The 14,145-nt window shown below is 37.2% G+C and overlaps 1 protein-coding gene across 1 annotated transcript in view; it reads right to left on the bottom strand.

Annotated features, from left to right (window-relative positions):
- The window catches only part of LOC128988430 (serine/threonine-protein kinase mTOR-like), a 69,094-nt gene that overhangs the window by 24,231 nt on the left and 30,718 nt on the right, over positions 1-14,145 (bottom strand). Inside the window, exons 25-34 of the mRNA XM_054409701.1 lie at positions 13,253-13,433; positions 12,139-12,355; positions 10,836-11,021; positions 9,887-10,012; positions 9,073-9,218; positions 6,000-6,107; positions 5,413-5,629; positions 4,641-4,838; positions 3,583-3,804; positions 701-883 (exon numbers count right to left, since the gene is read on the bottom strand). Coding sequence (XP_054265676.1) covers positions 701-883; positions 3,583-3,804; positions 4,641-4,838; positions 5,413-5,629; positions 6,000-6,107; positions 9,073-9,218; positions 9,887-10,012; positions 10,836-11,021; positions 12,139-12,355; positions 13,253-13,433 — 1,784 coding nt within the window. The remainder of the gene's footprint in view (positions 1-700; positions 884-3,582; positions 3,805-4,640; positions 4,839-5,412; positions 5,630-5,999; positions 6,108-9,072; positions 9,219-9,886; positions 10,013-10,835; positions 11,022-12,138; positions 12,356-13,252; positions 13,434-14,145) is intronic.

Here is a 14,145-nt window from a genome sequence, read left to right as displayed (position 1 = left end):
AGAATCTATATATATAAGGCAAAGCCCTCACTGACTGACTGACTCACTCACTCACTCACTCACTCACTCATCACTAATTCTCCCACTTCCCATTTACCTAGGAGGCTGAAATTTGGTACACTGATTCTTTAGGCATTAAATAGGAAAACTAAGTAGTTTTTATTCTGATCGGACTCTCGGGCTCCGCCCCAGTGGCTCTGGAGTTTCCAATGTTAACCTTATGATTTTTCATATTTAAAAGGAATTAATGAATCTTAACAGCTGTTTCAATTAAACAAGTTGGTTCTATTCTATGATGTTCAATAGCATTAAAGTTACAAGGATTACCAACAGGTTGCAGCACTGTTATTTTTTAAATTTATGACAACAGCTAATTTGCAACCAAAAGGTGAGTGAGCGTAGCGAACGAACTTCAACCTGGAGGCGAGTTAGCGTAGCACTCAGCATGGCAACGCTGGTGGCGCTGCCTACGAATTGACAGGCAAAGCTTTCTCAAAACACTTAATGCTTTTTACCATGCAGTTGGCATTCTGGGTTATAGTAATATGTTTTCTGAGCCTGAAGGCAAGCGAGCGTAGCGAACAAACTTCAACCAGGACGTGATTGAGCCATGCAAATACTTATTAAGTTAAACGGGGCAAAGCCCGCAGGTACAGCTAGTAACTTTATAAAATACAGTACACCAACACAAATTACAAACCTGATTGAAAGACGTTTCTTTCAGAGTCTGTGGTCCACGATCCAGCATGACATGAAGTGGCTCCAGAGTGTCAAACATTCCCTTGACATTCCTCTCACCAAAGTACAGTCTGCTGGCCTCCTCTAGACCTTCATGCCACAGCTCGTGCCACAAGATGGCCACTCTGATCAGCTCGTCACTAACCTACAACACAATGTACAGTTTGTCAAACATTCCCTTGACATTCCTCTCACCAAAGTACAGTCTGCTGGCCTCCTCTAGACCTTCATGCCACAGCTCGTGCCACAAGATGGCCACTCTGATCAGCTCGTCACTAACCTACAACACAATGTACAGTTTGTCAAACATTCCCTTGACATTCCTCTCACCAAAGTACAGTCTGCTGGCCTCCTCTAGACCTTCATGCCACAGCTCGTGCCACAAGATGGCCACTCTGATCAGCTCGTCACTAACCTACAACACAATGTACAGTTTGTCAAACATTCCCTTGACATTCCTCTCACCAAAGTACAGTCTGCTGGCCTCCTCTAGACCTTCATGCCACAGCTCATGCCACAAGATGGCCACTCTGATCAGCTCGTCACTAACCTACAACACAATGTACAGTTTGTCAAACATTCCCTTGACATTCCTCTAACCAAAGTACAGTCTGCTGGCCTCCTCTAGACCTTCATGCCACAGCTCATGCCACAAGATGGCCACTCTGATCAGCTCGTCACTAACCTACAACACAATGTACAGTTTGTCAAACATTCCCTTGACATTCCTCTAACCAAAGTACAGTCTGCTGGCCTCCTCTAGACCTAAACGCCACAGCTCGTGCCACAAGATGGCCACTCTGATTAGCTTGTCACTAACCTACAACACAATGTACAGTTTGTCAAACATTCCCTTGACATTCCTCTCACCAAAGTACAGTCTGCTGGCCTCCTCTAGACCTAAACGCCACAGCTCGTGCCACAAGATGGCCACTCTGATCAGCTTGTCACTAACCCACAACACAATGTACAGTTTGTCAAACATTCCCTTAACGTTCCTCTCACCAAAGTACAGTCTGCTGGCTTCCTCTAGACCTTTAAAACAGAAATCAAAATCATTTATATGGCAGTTAAACACAACCAGACATTAGTCCAAGACAATAGTACAAGTTAATGAAAGCTTTTACAATGTTTTAAAACTTCTGCACAGAATAGCAGGGTTGTTCAACAAGCAATACTTGATTCCCTGCTGGAAAGGTTTTTCTGAAAGCGTTCTCAGGCTGCTGGTAGGCTGTTAAACATATTTAAACCAGTTACTGGGCAGCAGTTTAGAGACTTTGATACCCTTCTTCTAGGGACATCTAGATTTGAAATATTTCTAGTATCATGAAAATGGATTGATTCCTTGGGCATACAGTTTGTTCACCACTTATATTTGCCTTAATACTACAGAGGCATTTCAGAATATACAAATTGTAACTGTGAGGATCTGGAATTCATTGAACAAAAACTTACAGTGCTCCAAGGGACCTACGCCAGCTAGAATCCTGAGAGCTTTTAATATTGAATTAGGACTCTCTTAACATAATGTGAATGGCCCCACAGTATATCCCATTAGCAATGTGGCTGTTGAAAAATGACAAAATAAAACGCCTTTAACATACAGTCAGAATTTAGTTTTAATTTTCTAAGTAGACGGAAGGTCCTGGCTAATTTCTTAAAAACCTTATTGACAAGATCATCCCAAGGCAACATAGGGTCAAGGGTTAAGCCCAGCAAATCTACCTTAGTGCTACTGTCATTACTTAAATCTATATTTAATCAAGAAAAAAAAACATTTCTTGGATGTTATTAACATTCAGTGATAACCCACTTGCGTGGAAGACCACTTGGCTGCCTCATAAAATCCCAACTCTATCCTTTTTTTAGCATTGTTGAGATTCCCACCACTAACAACCAGATAGTGTCATCAGCGAAAATAATGGATAGACATGAAGTGGAAGAAGGTAAAGTAGTTTATGAGGATGAGGAAAAGGAGAGGACCCAGAACAGAACCTTGATGGATTCCACGGTAGACAGGAAAGGGATCAGGAATACTTCCTCTGCCACTACATGCCATGGCTTGGGCCACGTGATAGCCACTTCGGTCAGCTCCTCACTAACCTACAACACAATGTACAATTTGTCAAACATTCCCTTGACATCCCTCTAGACCTTCATGCCATAGCTACCATAAGATGGCTACTCTGATCAGCTTATCACAACGATAGCACTGAGCTCGTTCAATTGTTACATGGTATAACCAATAAATTAGTAACAATTGTACATATGTTAATAAAAAACACAACACAAGTTAATGCAGGTCTTCAATATTATAATGACTTTCAATTTCAGCAGTATGGAACTCACACTTTTTTTGTAAGAAGTTATATCAATGTAGCTACAACTTTAAAGAAAAAAATCTTGGCCACCAACTAAAGGAAATGTTATTATCAAGATAAATCACACATCAAATTACCATACCTTACCATCAGTGCTGATATTTTTATTAAGTCAATGCAGGGAAGATAATTAAGTGATAAAGTGTCATTAAGTCTAGAAATTCGGGATAAGACAAGCCTTAGCCACAGCTAAACCACAAATAGCTACCTTTACTGGTCTATTTGCTTTCTTAGCTAACCTAAAAATCCATGTGTTAACAAACATAGCCAACATTGATGCAAACAATTTTATCTAGTCATTGCAGGGAAGGAAATTAAGTGTTTAAAGTTCTAGGAACTTGAGGTAGGAAGAGCTTTAGCAACATCCAAAGCTTAACTGGTCTAATTGTCTTCTACGCCCTCGTCTGAGTCACCGTACAATTTTTAAAAACTATTCTGAGCGTTCACTTTTTACTGTACTCACCATAACAGCCTGTTGTACCAGGGCTTGGCTATGTTCGCACATACTCTTGAGTATCTTGTTGGCAGCGTTGCGCCTGGCCAGGCTAGCTGACTTGCTCGCCACAGTCAGGGGATAGACCAGCGCCTGAGGGTGGTGCTTACCAATGTCCATCAGCAGGTGGTGGATCAGCCGACTCACTAATGTACGCGGAGTATCTATCCTGGCTATCAGCTGGGGAATAACCTGTACAGTCACACAAGTTGCATATTAACTTTATATCAGAAAACCTCCAATCATGGTTGCCCAGTCAGTAGCGAGACAGACTAGGAATCTTGGGCAGTGATGTCCTAAGTTTGTGTCCTGGTGCTGTCCATACATTTTGTAAAGGGTAAATTTTACTTCAATGGGGTTTTGGTGGTCCTTTATTTTCATTGTGGAAATGTGTGAGTTATTTGGTTAGAGAGTTATGTTTGATTAAAGAAAGGTTGTACAAGTTTGGTAGAATTTTTCTCATAGTTCTCTTTGTAATTGATATAATAAGCTAAAGCCGAGCAGTAAAAGAGTCTAAAGGAATGAATGTTACTGCACTTTCTTACAAATAAATTCACTTTTTTAGGATATAAAATAAGTGTTTTGCTTCAAAAGTAAATAATTGACATGTAACTATTTCATACAGCAGATCTAAAGAACAGTACTATTATCTTTCACGTAATCCCACTGTGGCGAAGCACGGGTATAACAGCTTGTTTATATATATACCGTCTTGTGAGTTAACAGTATAGGAGTAAATATATTTTTTAAGTGTTACTAAACAGTAAACATATGTTTTATTTACCTACATATGTTTTATTGTTTTATTTGTCTGTACTTTATTGAGACAAAAACATGTTTTACCACCCTGTTTTAGTGTACCTGTTACTGTCTTGAAAGCATTGTGATTAAACCATTTTAATGTGCTGCTTGAGACATGTTTATTTACCTTGAAGTATTTGTTGTATAATGATTTTTGCCGTAAATAAATAAATTGAATTGACTCATACGCAAAGGCTTCTAAATTCCAACAGACTGTTTATTCATACCTGAAGCCAAGTGTCTATCTCAATAGTGCGAAGGCCCTCAACTATGGCTTCGTACACCTCCAGCCACTGTCCGTAGTCAAACCAGAGGGTTAACAGTCGCAAGGTGTCTTGTAGAGAACTGCCGTGAGACAGAGAGATAGAGCGGAAAAAACCTTCCACAGCCGGAACTGTGAACTGGGTGATGTACTGGGTGTTGACCTGTAGGGAAAACAATTTCACCTGTTTAATTTTGAATTGTATATGATAGGCTTTAAATTGGTCTTTTGATTAGGCATATTATTTTACAAAGACTGTTGTTTAGAGGCTAAACAAGCTGTTTAGCACAGGAAAACTGAGATTTTACAGTAGCCTTTCGCTAATCCATTCTGGACAGCCAGTAAAGCGAGACTAGCGTAAATACCTCTAATTTTAGAGTCGGAGGTTCATTAACTCTGTTTTATTGTAATGTCTCTTAATTTAGCAGTACGACCGTACTATAAAATGTGAAAAATAAAATATATTAAAATAAAACGCTCTACAATTTTACAGTATTGAGTGCTACATTATTTTAACGACAACTCCGCTCCTGAATTCACCGAACACGCCAATATAGCATAAAACAGTATTCAAAAAGTTCTTCTAGACCCATAGCTCAATACTGGATTATTAAAATTGCCAAACCATCAGACGCCAGATTAGCGGGCTTTTACTGTGCTATTTTTGACATTATATTTCATACAGATATAAGAAAAGTTATTTTATTGACCATTAGGCACCATAATGGCAATCTTACCGCGTTTGTCCTGGCGTCCCCACCTTGGGCTTGATTAGTGGGTGGACACTTGTAGAAGAGAACCGTCTCAAAGTTCATGTACGCCCACGAGTGCCAAGCCTTGTACCAGTCGGGGTCGTGCTCCGTGGCCGCCTCGTAATACTGCAGCACGGCGCGGATAGACTTCTCATTGAGACCCTGCAGACTCTCCTGCCATTGGCCTAGCTTGAGGTAGCATCTACGGCAAGTAAACATACTCATAGGCACACAGAGGAAGTGTGAGGAACGATAACACAATATCCAGGCAAGCTACAACCAATCAAGTTGACAATTTTTTTTAGATATGCTTTAAATACCACATCAAACTTCATCCCCTATTCTTGGATTAAACAAGAGTATTAATTAATATAAATGGAATGGAAGTAGAATTAGCAGAATTTTTTATCCCAGCAACCAACATGACTCCTGAGGGTACAAACTCAAGGGGAAATCTAAAAAGTATTTGAATTGGAACTACAATTTTTACCTTCATAACTTTTTTAAATGATTCCATCCTGAGACAAAACAAGAGATCATACACTATACAGTGAAAAGTTTGAATACCATACCTGGCAAGTAATCTCCGTCGCATTTCCAGTTGCTTTCCGTCATCGGCTGATCCTGACGTCGTCTTGACTGGAAGTTCCAAGTACTTTTGGACAAACTCATGCAACTGGCTGCAATAACCACAAAATATCTTAGATCAACTGAAACACCGTTTCATATTTTGTCAACCATGCTGTAGTGAACTGGTAGGCTTATATAACTTTACTAGCTGTGTGCCCGTTCTACGCACGGGGATCTTATTGTAGTCAGTTGAAACCTTCTTATTAAGAACAGAAGTTGGTTTGCATATTTTCAGATATGCTGGTAAAACTATTATATATAAACCTTCGCAAATACAGTATCTGACAGTTTCAAGCCATAACAAATGCTTCGAAATTAAATGTAACCTGGGTCGTGTTGGTCCATATGTTAAATCCAATGATTAAACTAAAAAATGCTTTATAGATCTATGAGACATAGCCCTAATGTAGGCCTATAATTGAAAGTTACCTTCCACAATGGTTAAAAGTATTTAAGGTACTACCTCAACCTCACAATTTAACACTTTATTCGGGTTGACATTTTCATTATAAAGGTGCTTTTGTCCTTTCCGTGAAACACTGAGAAATAAGGACATTAATGCGTTACCGACATACACACAAAAATACAGAACTTAATTAGGGAATTTGCTACGCTTTAAGCATAACAAAGTACTTATAAAATTAGTATCTGAAATCTTTGTTAATGTCATCAAATTTCATCTTAACAATTTATATTTGCTTGGACCGATGATGACCCGAAATGACGGCTTACTATATGAAATGAATACTATAGACGATTTAGATTGGTAATTTATAAAAAAAAAAATACCAAAATAGGCCACGAACTATTGATACATAAACAACGTAAAGCGTTTAAACAATTAATGATGGTTTGCTGAATAAATGTTTTACTAAAATGCGTTATCGTTTTCTTAGCATAAACAAACATTTTGGAATCAAGAAAGAAAAAGCAAAAACTGTACAGTTAAGACATCAATTAAATTGAATACGCCTGTAATAATAAATAAGGTGCAACACCAACGATAACTAATTTGTAAAGTACAGTGATGTGTTGGTACTTAAAAATGATTCTTGCTGCTACCAACAGTACCAACGGTTCTAAGGAATAGAACCGGTACCAAAAACCAACGTTCATAGTTGAGAACTATAGCACAGCTGACCAATTATATGAGTTAATCAAGTCCCGAGTTTATTGATCTCTTGGTTTTGGATTTTCTCGTAAAACGTTTTAAAACAGCAATCAAAGTTATTTCCCATTAATTGCTTTATTTGTAAACAACTCTTAATGTAAACTTATCGGTGTCAGTTTGAAAAAAAAAAATTGTTATTTAATAGATTACGTATTCTCTAAACAATTATTGGTATAGGCTATCTATTAACATTAGAAGGAAATGTGACAAAAATCACACAACGTTGGGTTTTTGGACGTTTGTAATTTTATTTCTTAAGTAGGTAGGCCGTGTATTCTAGGGAAAAGTACCGGTATCAAGGATCGTCGTCGAAAAGGTTGTTATGAATAATTAAGTAGGCGTACGTACCCAAGAGATGGGCTATGGGCCTATTGGCTGTATGGTCCAGCGATTGCATCACACGGTGAGTAGGTACTATTCACTATATATATATATAGTCAATGGTAGGAACAGAAAATAACACATTAGAAAAGCGAGTTTAGCATCATCCGTAAACCTCTGTTACAATCACCCACTGCAGTTGTGAATTTTTACTTTACACTTTACACAACCGCCATTGAAGTGCCGTCAATGAGTGGAAATCATGTTTCTAAGCTATTGGCGACAATCATTATTACATTTAAGTTTCCCAGCCGTATACAACACTGATTCAATGTCGTCTTTCTGGTTATCAAAACTCAAGAACAATAATTTATACACAAAGAATCTCTGGTTCCTGAACTGGATGATGCCTAGTTATTTAATTTCATTTACGGTTACACTATTAAACTATATTATTGCACTTTCGATTAATTAAATCCGTTATGTAAGAAAAACGTTTTTAATCCCACTTGGTTGGGATTTGCATTCAAAACGTGATTGAAAAAGGTTGCGGTATTTGTAAACAACATTTGTAAACATATCAGTGACAGCTAGGAAAAATAATCTTAATCCGAACAGCTGTTCGTTATTTCATAGATGATTATGCAATAAAAATTGGACAAAAACTTGACATAAATCGCACAAAACTACATTTTTGAACGTTCGTAATATTATTTACAAAGTAGTGAGGCCATATTTTAATGGCTAAAGACAATCTCGCCAATCCAGTGAATACATTAAAATTACTTGGATCTTGATAGGTACTCTCGTTTTCCAGGAGAAGATAGCGTAAAATGCCATCTTGAGTGTTACAGACAAAGGGAAAGACAGACAGACAGAAATTGAGATAAGACTCGTTTCCGCTTATTTAATGTATAAGACGTAAAAATAACCTAAAAATACATAATTCTGAGCAATGTTCAGACAAAACTCTAATTTTATTTATATAGATTGAAACCAATGCTGTCATCCAACTACTCTTCTATAATATCCTTTTGCCACACTACACTGTTTTAATTAACTTTCCACGCATGTATTTACTTCCAAAAAGCAGCAGTTTGTCGTCTGCTTAATCTATAATCAGCTGGTGTCTGGTAATAGTATATTACCTTCCTAGTCCAGAAAATAGGTGTTCATCGGACAAGTGTGGTCGTTAAATGAAGTTGAGTGTGGGATTACCATAGGGGTCTGATTATATTGGCATTGAGTAGTAATAAACAAAAACATAACATCTTAGAGAAGTTGTGCATAGTGGTAGTTAAATCCTTAAGTCGGTGTGTAATTATTTAGGAGGTTTTTTATTGTTGGAATTAGGGGTAGAATAGCAAATAAATGTAATTTTTGTCCAAATATGTTAAAGGTATCGTCTGGCAATCCTACTTTCCAGACTAGTAACATAATATATTATTGTTAGCAATTTCACTATTTTTGGCTGTCTCTTATTCAGCCAGCGAACTGTCAAATGATTTCAAAGATCAACATACTTGTAGGCCTTCTCCTTCTGGCCGGCCATCCACATGTGCTTGGTGTAGGCGAAGGTGACCTGAGGATGATGTACTGGCAGAGGCTCGTCTGGGTTCAGAGAGGGATCCACACCCAGCAGCATCACAAGCGTTTTGTGCGACAGCATCTAGAATATATTACGTTTCTTACCTTTTATGAATTATTTAATACATTTTCATACACTAGGGCAATAGTATTTATACTGCCTACGGTGTGAACTTTGGCTTGAAAATGTAACAGCACTAAATCTTTTTAAAAGAATCTTTAAGTGTCTGAAGTTCATACTGGTAAAATTTGATGTTGACTAAATAAATAAATTTGTAAATTTGTAGTTGGCGGATTTTTACGAACCCAACAACAGTTACACAATACGTTTGTTTCCACCACCACCTTTTCCTGTCTAAAGTAAAATAGCCTTTTAAAATTTTAGCACTAAAACAAAAAGCAACAGTTTTCTTTTAAATTAGCGAATGTTGCATGAGTGCTAGGAACTGCATAAGATGCAGAAGTAATAGGTTTTCCAAACATGACCTCCTAATGTATTTATTATAGGTCCTATGCCTTATGTTTTTTTTTTCTAGAAATTTTACTTGGTTACCAGATTCATTTTCATGCAACATAATTGTTTCTTGATGTAAAAAAAATTAAATACCGAATTATGTATTAAATTTGACAACTTTACATTATCTCGATTGACAGTCAGTAACAATTTACAGAGCTAAGATCTTATCACTCCAATAAATGTGTGTAAACTCGTAGAGCAATCTATTAGTTTCTTCCTTATCTATCACATACCAGCCGAGACGCCTTGCGACACAAGGACGCATACTTGAGCCACGTGAACATGTCTTCTTCAGGACTGACTACAAGAGTGTGAACTTGGATGATTCTCTGCCAATCTTCCACCACTCTTTGGCATCCCTGCAGCAAACAAACAATGAGGAATTCACTCAAACTAAACAAAAAGGTAATAACACTGAAAAATTATACACTGGATCAAATTCTTCACAGCCATAGTTTGTCTAAGGCTGATTACTTTTCATCCTGTAATAAAATGTACAACAATTTTGATAATTTTACATAGACATAAATAAAATCATTGGGGACATGTATTAAAAGCAAACAGACAAACTAAATGAATCAAAGTACCTAATCTTGTCTGAACTGTCTTCAATGAAAATCTGTTTTCACAGTGAGTGTTAAAAATCCAAGCAATAAAACAAAAGGGCTTAAAACTTGTATGACTATATAATACGTCATCTTAGCTATTGTTTGAACAGGATAAGGACATAAGTACAATGGTATAAATATTTTAGGGATATTTAAAGGTAACAGGCTTGCCTGGAAGGAAAAGAGTCCACTCTTGCACAAGAGCACAAAAAAACGTAGTATCGTTCACAAATTTGGACTATTTCACTGCCACTGACATAATTTTCAACCCAAGAAGGTTTGAATTGAAATGAAGTCTTCAGAGTGGCTCTGACAGTCTTCAGATTACTATCCCCAACTCAAACCTTCCTTGTTGAAATTGATGTCCATGACAGTGAAATATTCTAATTTTGTGTACGGTGAAAAATCTTCTTGAGAGTGTTTCTTGAGCCGGAGTGGACTTGTTACCGTTCAGGTAAGCCCACGAACCAGAAAGATTCATTTCAGAAAGTTGTTTTTTTCATATGTCATGATTACTAAAAAGATTTAGATAAAAAAATACTGCTACACAAACATTTTTCTAAGTTTGACATACCTGAAGCCTGTCCCACCACATCTTGCGGATGGTTGGTTGTCTCTCTGGAACCAGCTTGTACTGCACCACCTCCTCCAGTTCTGCCAACATCTGCACTGACACCATGGCACCGTACGCTCTCTGGTAGCTCTCCCCGGCCATGGCTGTCAGCTCTGTGTCCAACAAGTCCCTGGCTGAGTCTATCAGCTGCAACAATATTATTACCTCTTTTACTGACTTTAATGCATTTGCTTAGGCAAAACTAAAAGTTAGCACATCTTTCATAAATTTTATAATTGATTGGTTTAACCAAATTTTTCAATGAATTTTGACACTTTCCTTTGGATTCACAATAATAAAATAGATTTGTGCCAGTGCAGTTTTTTTTTTTTTTTTTTTTTTTATGAACCACATATAAAAAAGAACTAACTTTTTCAAGTAAATTTTATAGTGAGATTGTGATAAATTTTACACTGTCATATTGGTCTCTTACCTTGTAACTCATGCGAGGATGCGTCTAAGATAGGACTGTTAGTCTACGACAGTACTTACCTGTATTGGGATAAAGTACATTTCTAACCTTAGTATAGATTCTCGTTTTGCCTTGAACATAGTTTATCCCTTAAGGTTGGTTCAAACATATCAGTCATGTGTCACGTCACACTCAACCAAAACATTCTTTAATGGATTTTCTATTGCGTTATCTACACTCATCCGTCGCAGGTTGGTCAGTCGCTCTGTCGGCATCTGTCAGTCAATTTCAGATTTCTTTCCACAGATATTTTTGGATTGTTCGGACGCCTGAGGGACGTGTTTGAGGTTAGAAAATAGTGTTTTTGTTATTTAAATGATTGTGTTTATATTTTGAGTACTGTTTGTAACAATCAACAAGATGGACGATGAAAATATGATAGAATTTAGGATTTTAATTTAAAAATTTTTACTGTAACATCACTTTAAATATTAGAGACGGAAGACTGACGGAAAGTTGACTGAAGAATTGTGGATGCAACTGAGACGAAACTGTGACTGGACTGTAACTGAACTGTGACTGAACTGATATGTGTTAATCGACCTTTAAACTCATGTACATTTTGGGATATAGTAAACCTAAAAACACAAACTACTTAACTAGGTATCGACACAATTTCCAACATACTTGCATTGTTCGGAAATCGTTTGGATTGACTATTTTTGCCGGTTTACCCTGCTGTGCTGTATCGATTTAAATGTTTATGGGAAGTAACAATATTGCCTGTTGACACACAAAAGGAAACCTAATGAATAATCAACCATCAAAACTTTGACAAATGTATTGTTGCACCTGCTGAGCTGTAGCGTACTGCTCCCGATGTACAGCCAGCACTGCACGGTAGAAGGCTCCGTCTGTGGTGTCCCGTGGGATACACGATACGTACTGGTCCATGGAGTCCCACTGGGACAGACCCCAGCTGGCTGCAGCGGCCATGCGAGACATGCGCTCTCTACCTGTGTCAGTCAGCTCTGTCCAGTGACCACTGGCCACACTGTGTAGTTGACCCCTACAACAAAGGTCATTGGTATTCGCCTTGCATGAGATGCCTCTTTCTAAACCGACCGTTCAATCTCTTTACAAAAGGATTCTTTTGCAGTTTCTCGGTTTTAAGAGATAATCTTAGAATGCTTCCATAATAAGACAAAAATGCTATTAATTTATTTTGTCTATGTATTCAACACAAATCAAACATTTAGAGTGGGTAGTAGATGCTTTATAAATTAAGGTTTTTTTTAATGTAAGAACTAAAAAATTAAAAAATTAAAAATTTTTTTATTTAAATAAAATTTAACAGTTATCATAAAACTATTATTTTAATGATAGCATAGAATTGGGGAAAGTCATAACATCATCGCACTAGTAATAAATTGTCAATCGAAAAAAAAAATCTAAGATAAGCCTTTTACGTAGAACCACATACTACCTTGACTACGATGGTAAATTGAAAGTAATTTATTATTATAATAGGCTGTACCGAACCGATGACGGAAATTAAGCCAGAACCGTACCGTACCGACTTTTTCAGTGCACCGCATACTCCTATCATCAGCTGATAAAAGGTGTGATTTCTTAGACTTTGCACAAAAACTCCTAGCGCCCAATAATTTACTCGGTGAAAACTCAATTATTTACCAGAGATTACAAAAATATCGAGGACATCTGTGAATTACTGAAATATTGGGGACTTTTTGACTCTGACATAAAATACTGCTAATGATAAACTAGTTGATATTTTTTTAATATTCAAAATACATACCTTCACATCAACAAGTAAACATGGTAGTTAGACTCGCAACATGTTTCGCCTATCCAGGCACACGATATACTGTCCAAGAGTGCTCCATACGATTAAAGATTCGTCATTGTCATTCAAACAAACACACACATAATGTCGTTTCCTCACCAATCTCCCAGAGCCTCCATACACCGCATCTGGCCCAGCACCAGCTCTATGTCATTGGGGTTGTCAGTGAGTCGCTCCTCATACGCATGCAGAGCCTTCTCCCAGTTGTGCAGCTTCTCATACCACCTCTCCTGGACCTTCAGGTGCTCGTCTTGGTGGGACATCACATACTCGACCAGACCTGGCAGGAAAATAAAATTTGCCATCTTGACTAAGGAGGACTTTTTCTGGGAAAGATTTTAATAGTAATTTAGGATGCGTACTTTTGTTTCTGTCTGGAACTAAGCATGAAGGAAGGACAGTGTGTTTTCTCTGCCTTTTAAGAAAATGCAATGCTTAAAATACATATTTCAAGTCTGTGATTTGATATAAGATTAAGCCATATTATCAACTTGATTAATACAGTAGAACCTCACTCACTTGACAATTTGTGGTCCCAGAAGTTGTCGAGTTATCCAGAGGAAATTTTTAATGGGCTTTAATAAATATAACAAATTAATTTTTACAAATAAATTTTTTACTTACATGAGTACTTTTTGGTATCGAGTAAAATCTTCAAAGAAATGAAGAATATTCAACAATTAAAACTTGAAAAGTGAAACGCAAAAGCCAGCTAGACATGCGCCCTATCAGCTTTTGACTGTCGAGTTAGTGAGATTTTACTGTATCTCAATTCTTTCAATCACGGCCACATTAAAGATTATTTTCTGCAATCTTTAAAAGGACTTGGACATTTCTACCAACTGCCTTAAACAAACTATGGAGATAATTTTAGAAAGGACAACAGTGAAATACAAGTATACGATTCAAGATTCAATTGGAATCTAGAATATTGAATTTTATATTTAAATATTTACTTGAGATTTGATGGATTAGAGATAAGAGATTTGTAG

This window comes from Macrosteles quadrilineatus, unplaced genomic scaffold (assembly GCF_028750875.1).
Source record: "Macrosteles quadrilineatus isolate MER2022 unplaced genomic scaffold, UCM_ALF_1.0 Scaffold_3__2_contigs__length_128488019, whole genome shotgun sequence".
Lineage (NCBI taxonomy): Eukaryota > Metazoa > Arthropoda > Insecta > Hemiptera > Cicadellidae > Macrosteles > Macrosteles quadrilineatus.
This window is presented reverse-complemented; position numbering and strand designations above follow the sequence as displayed.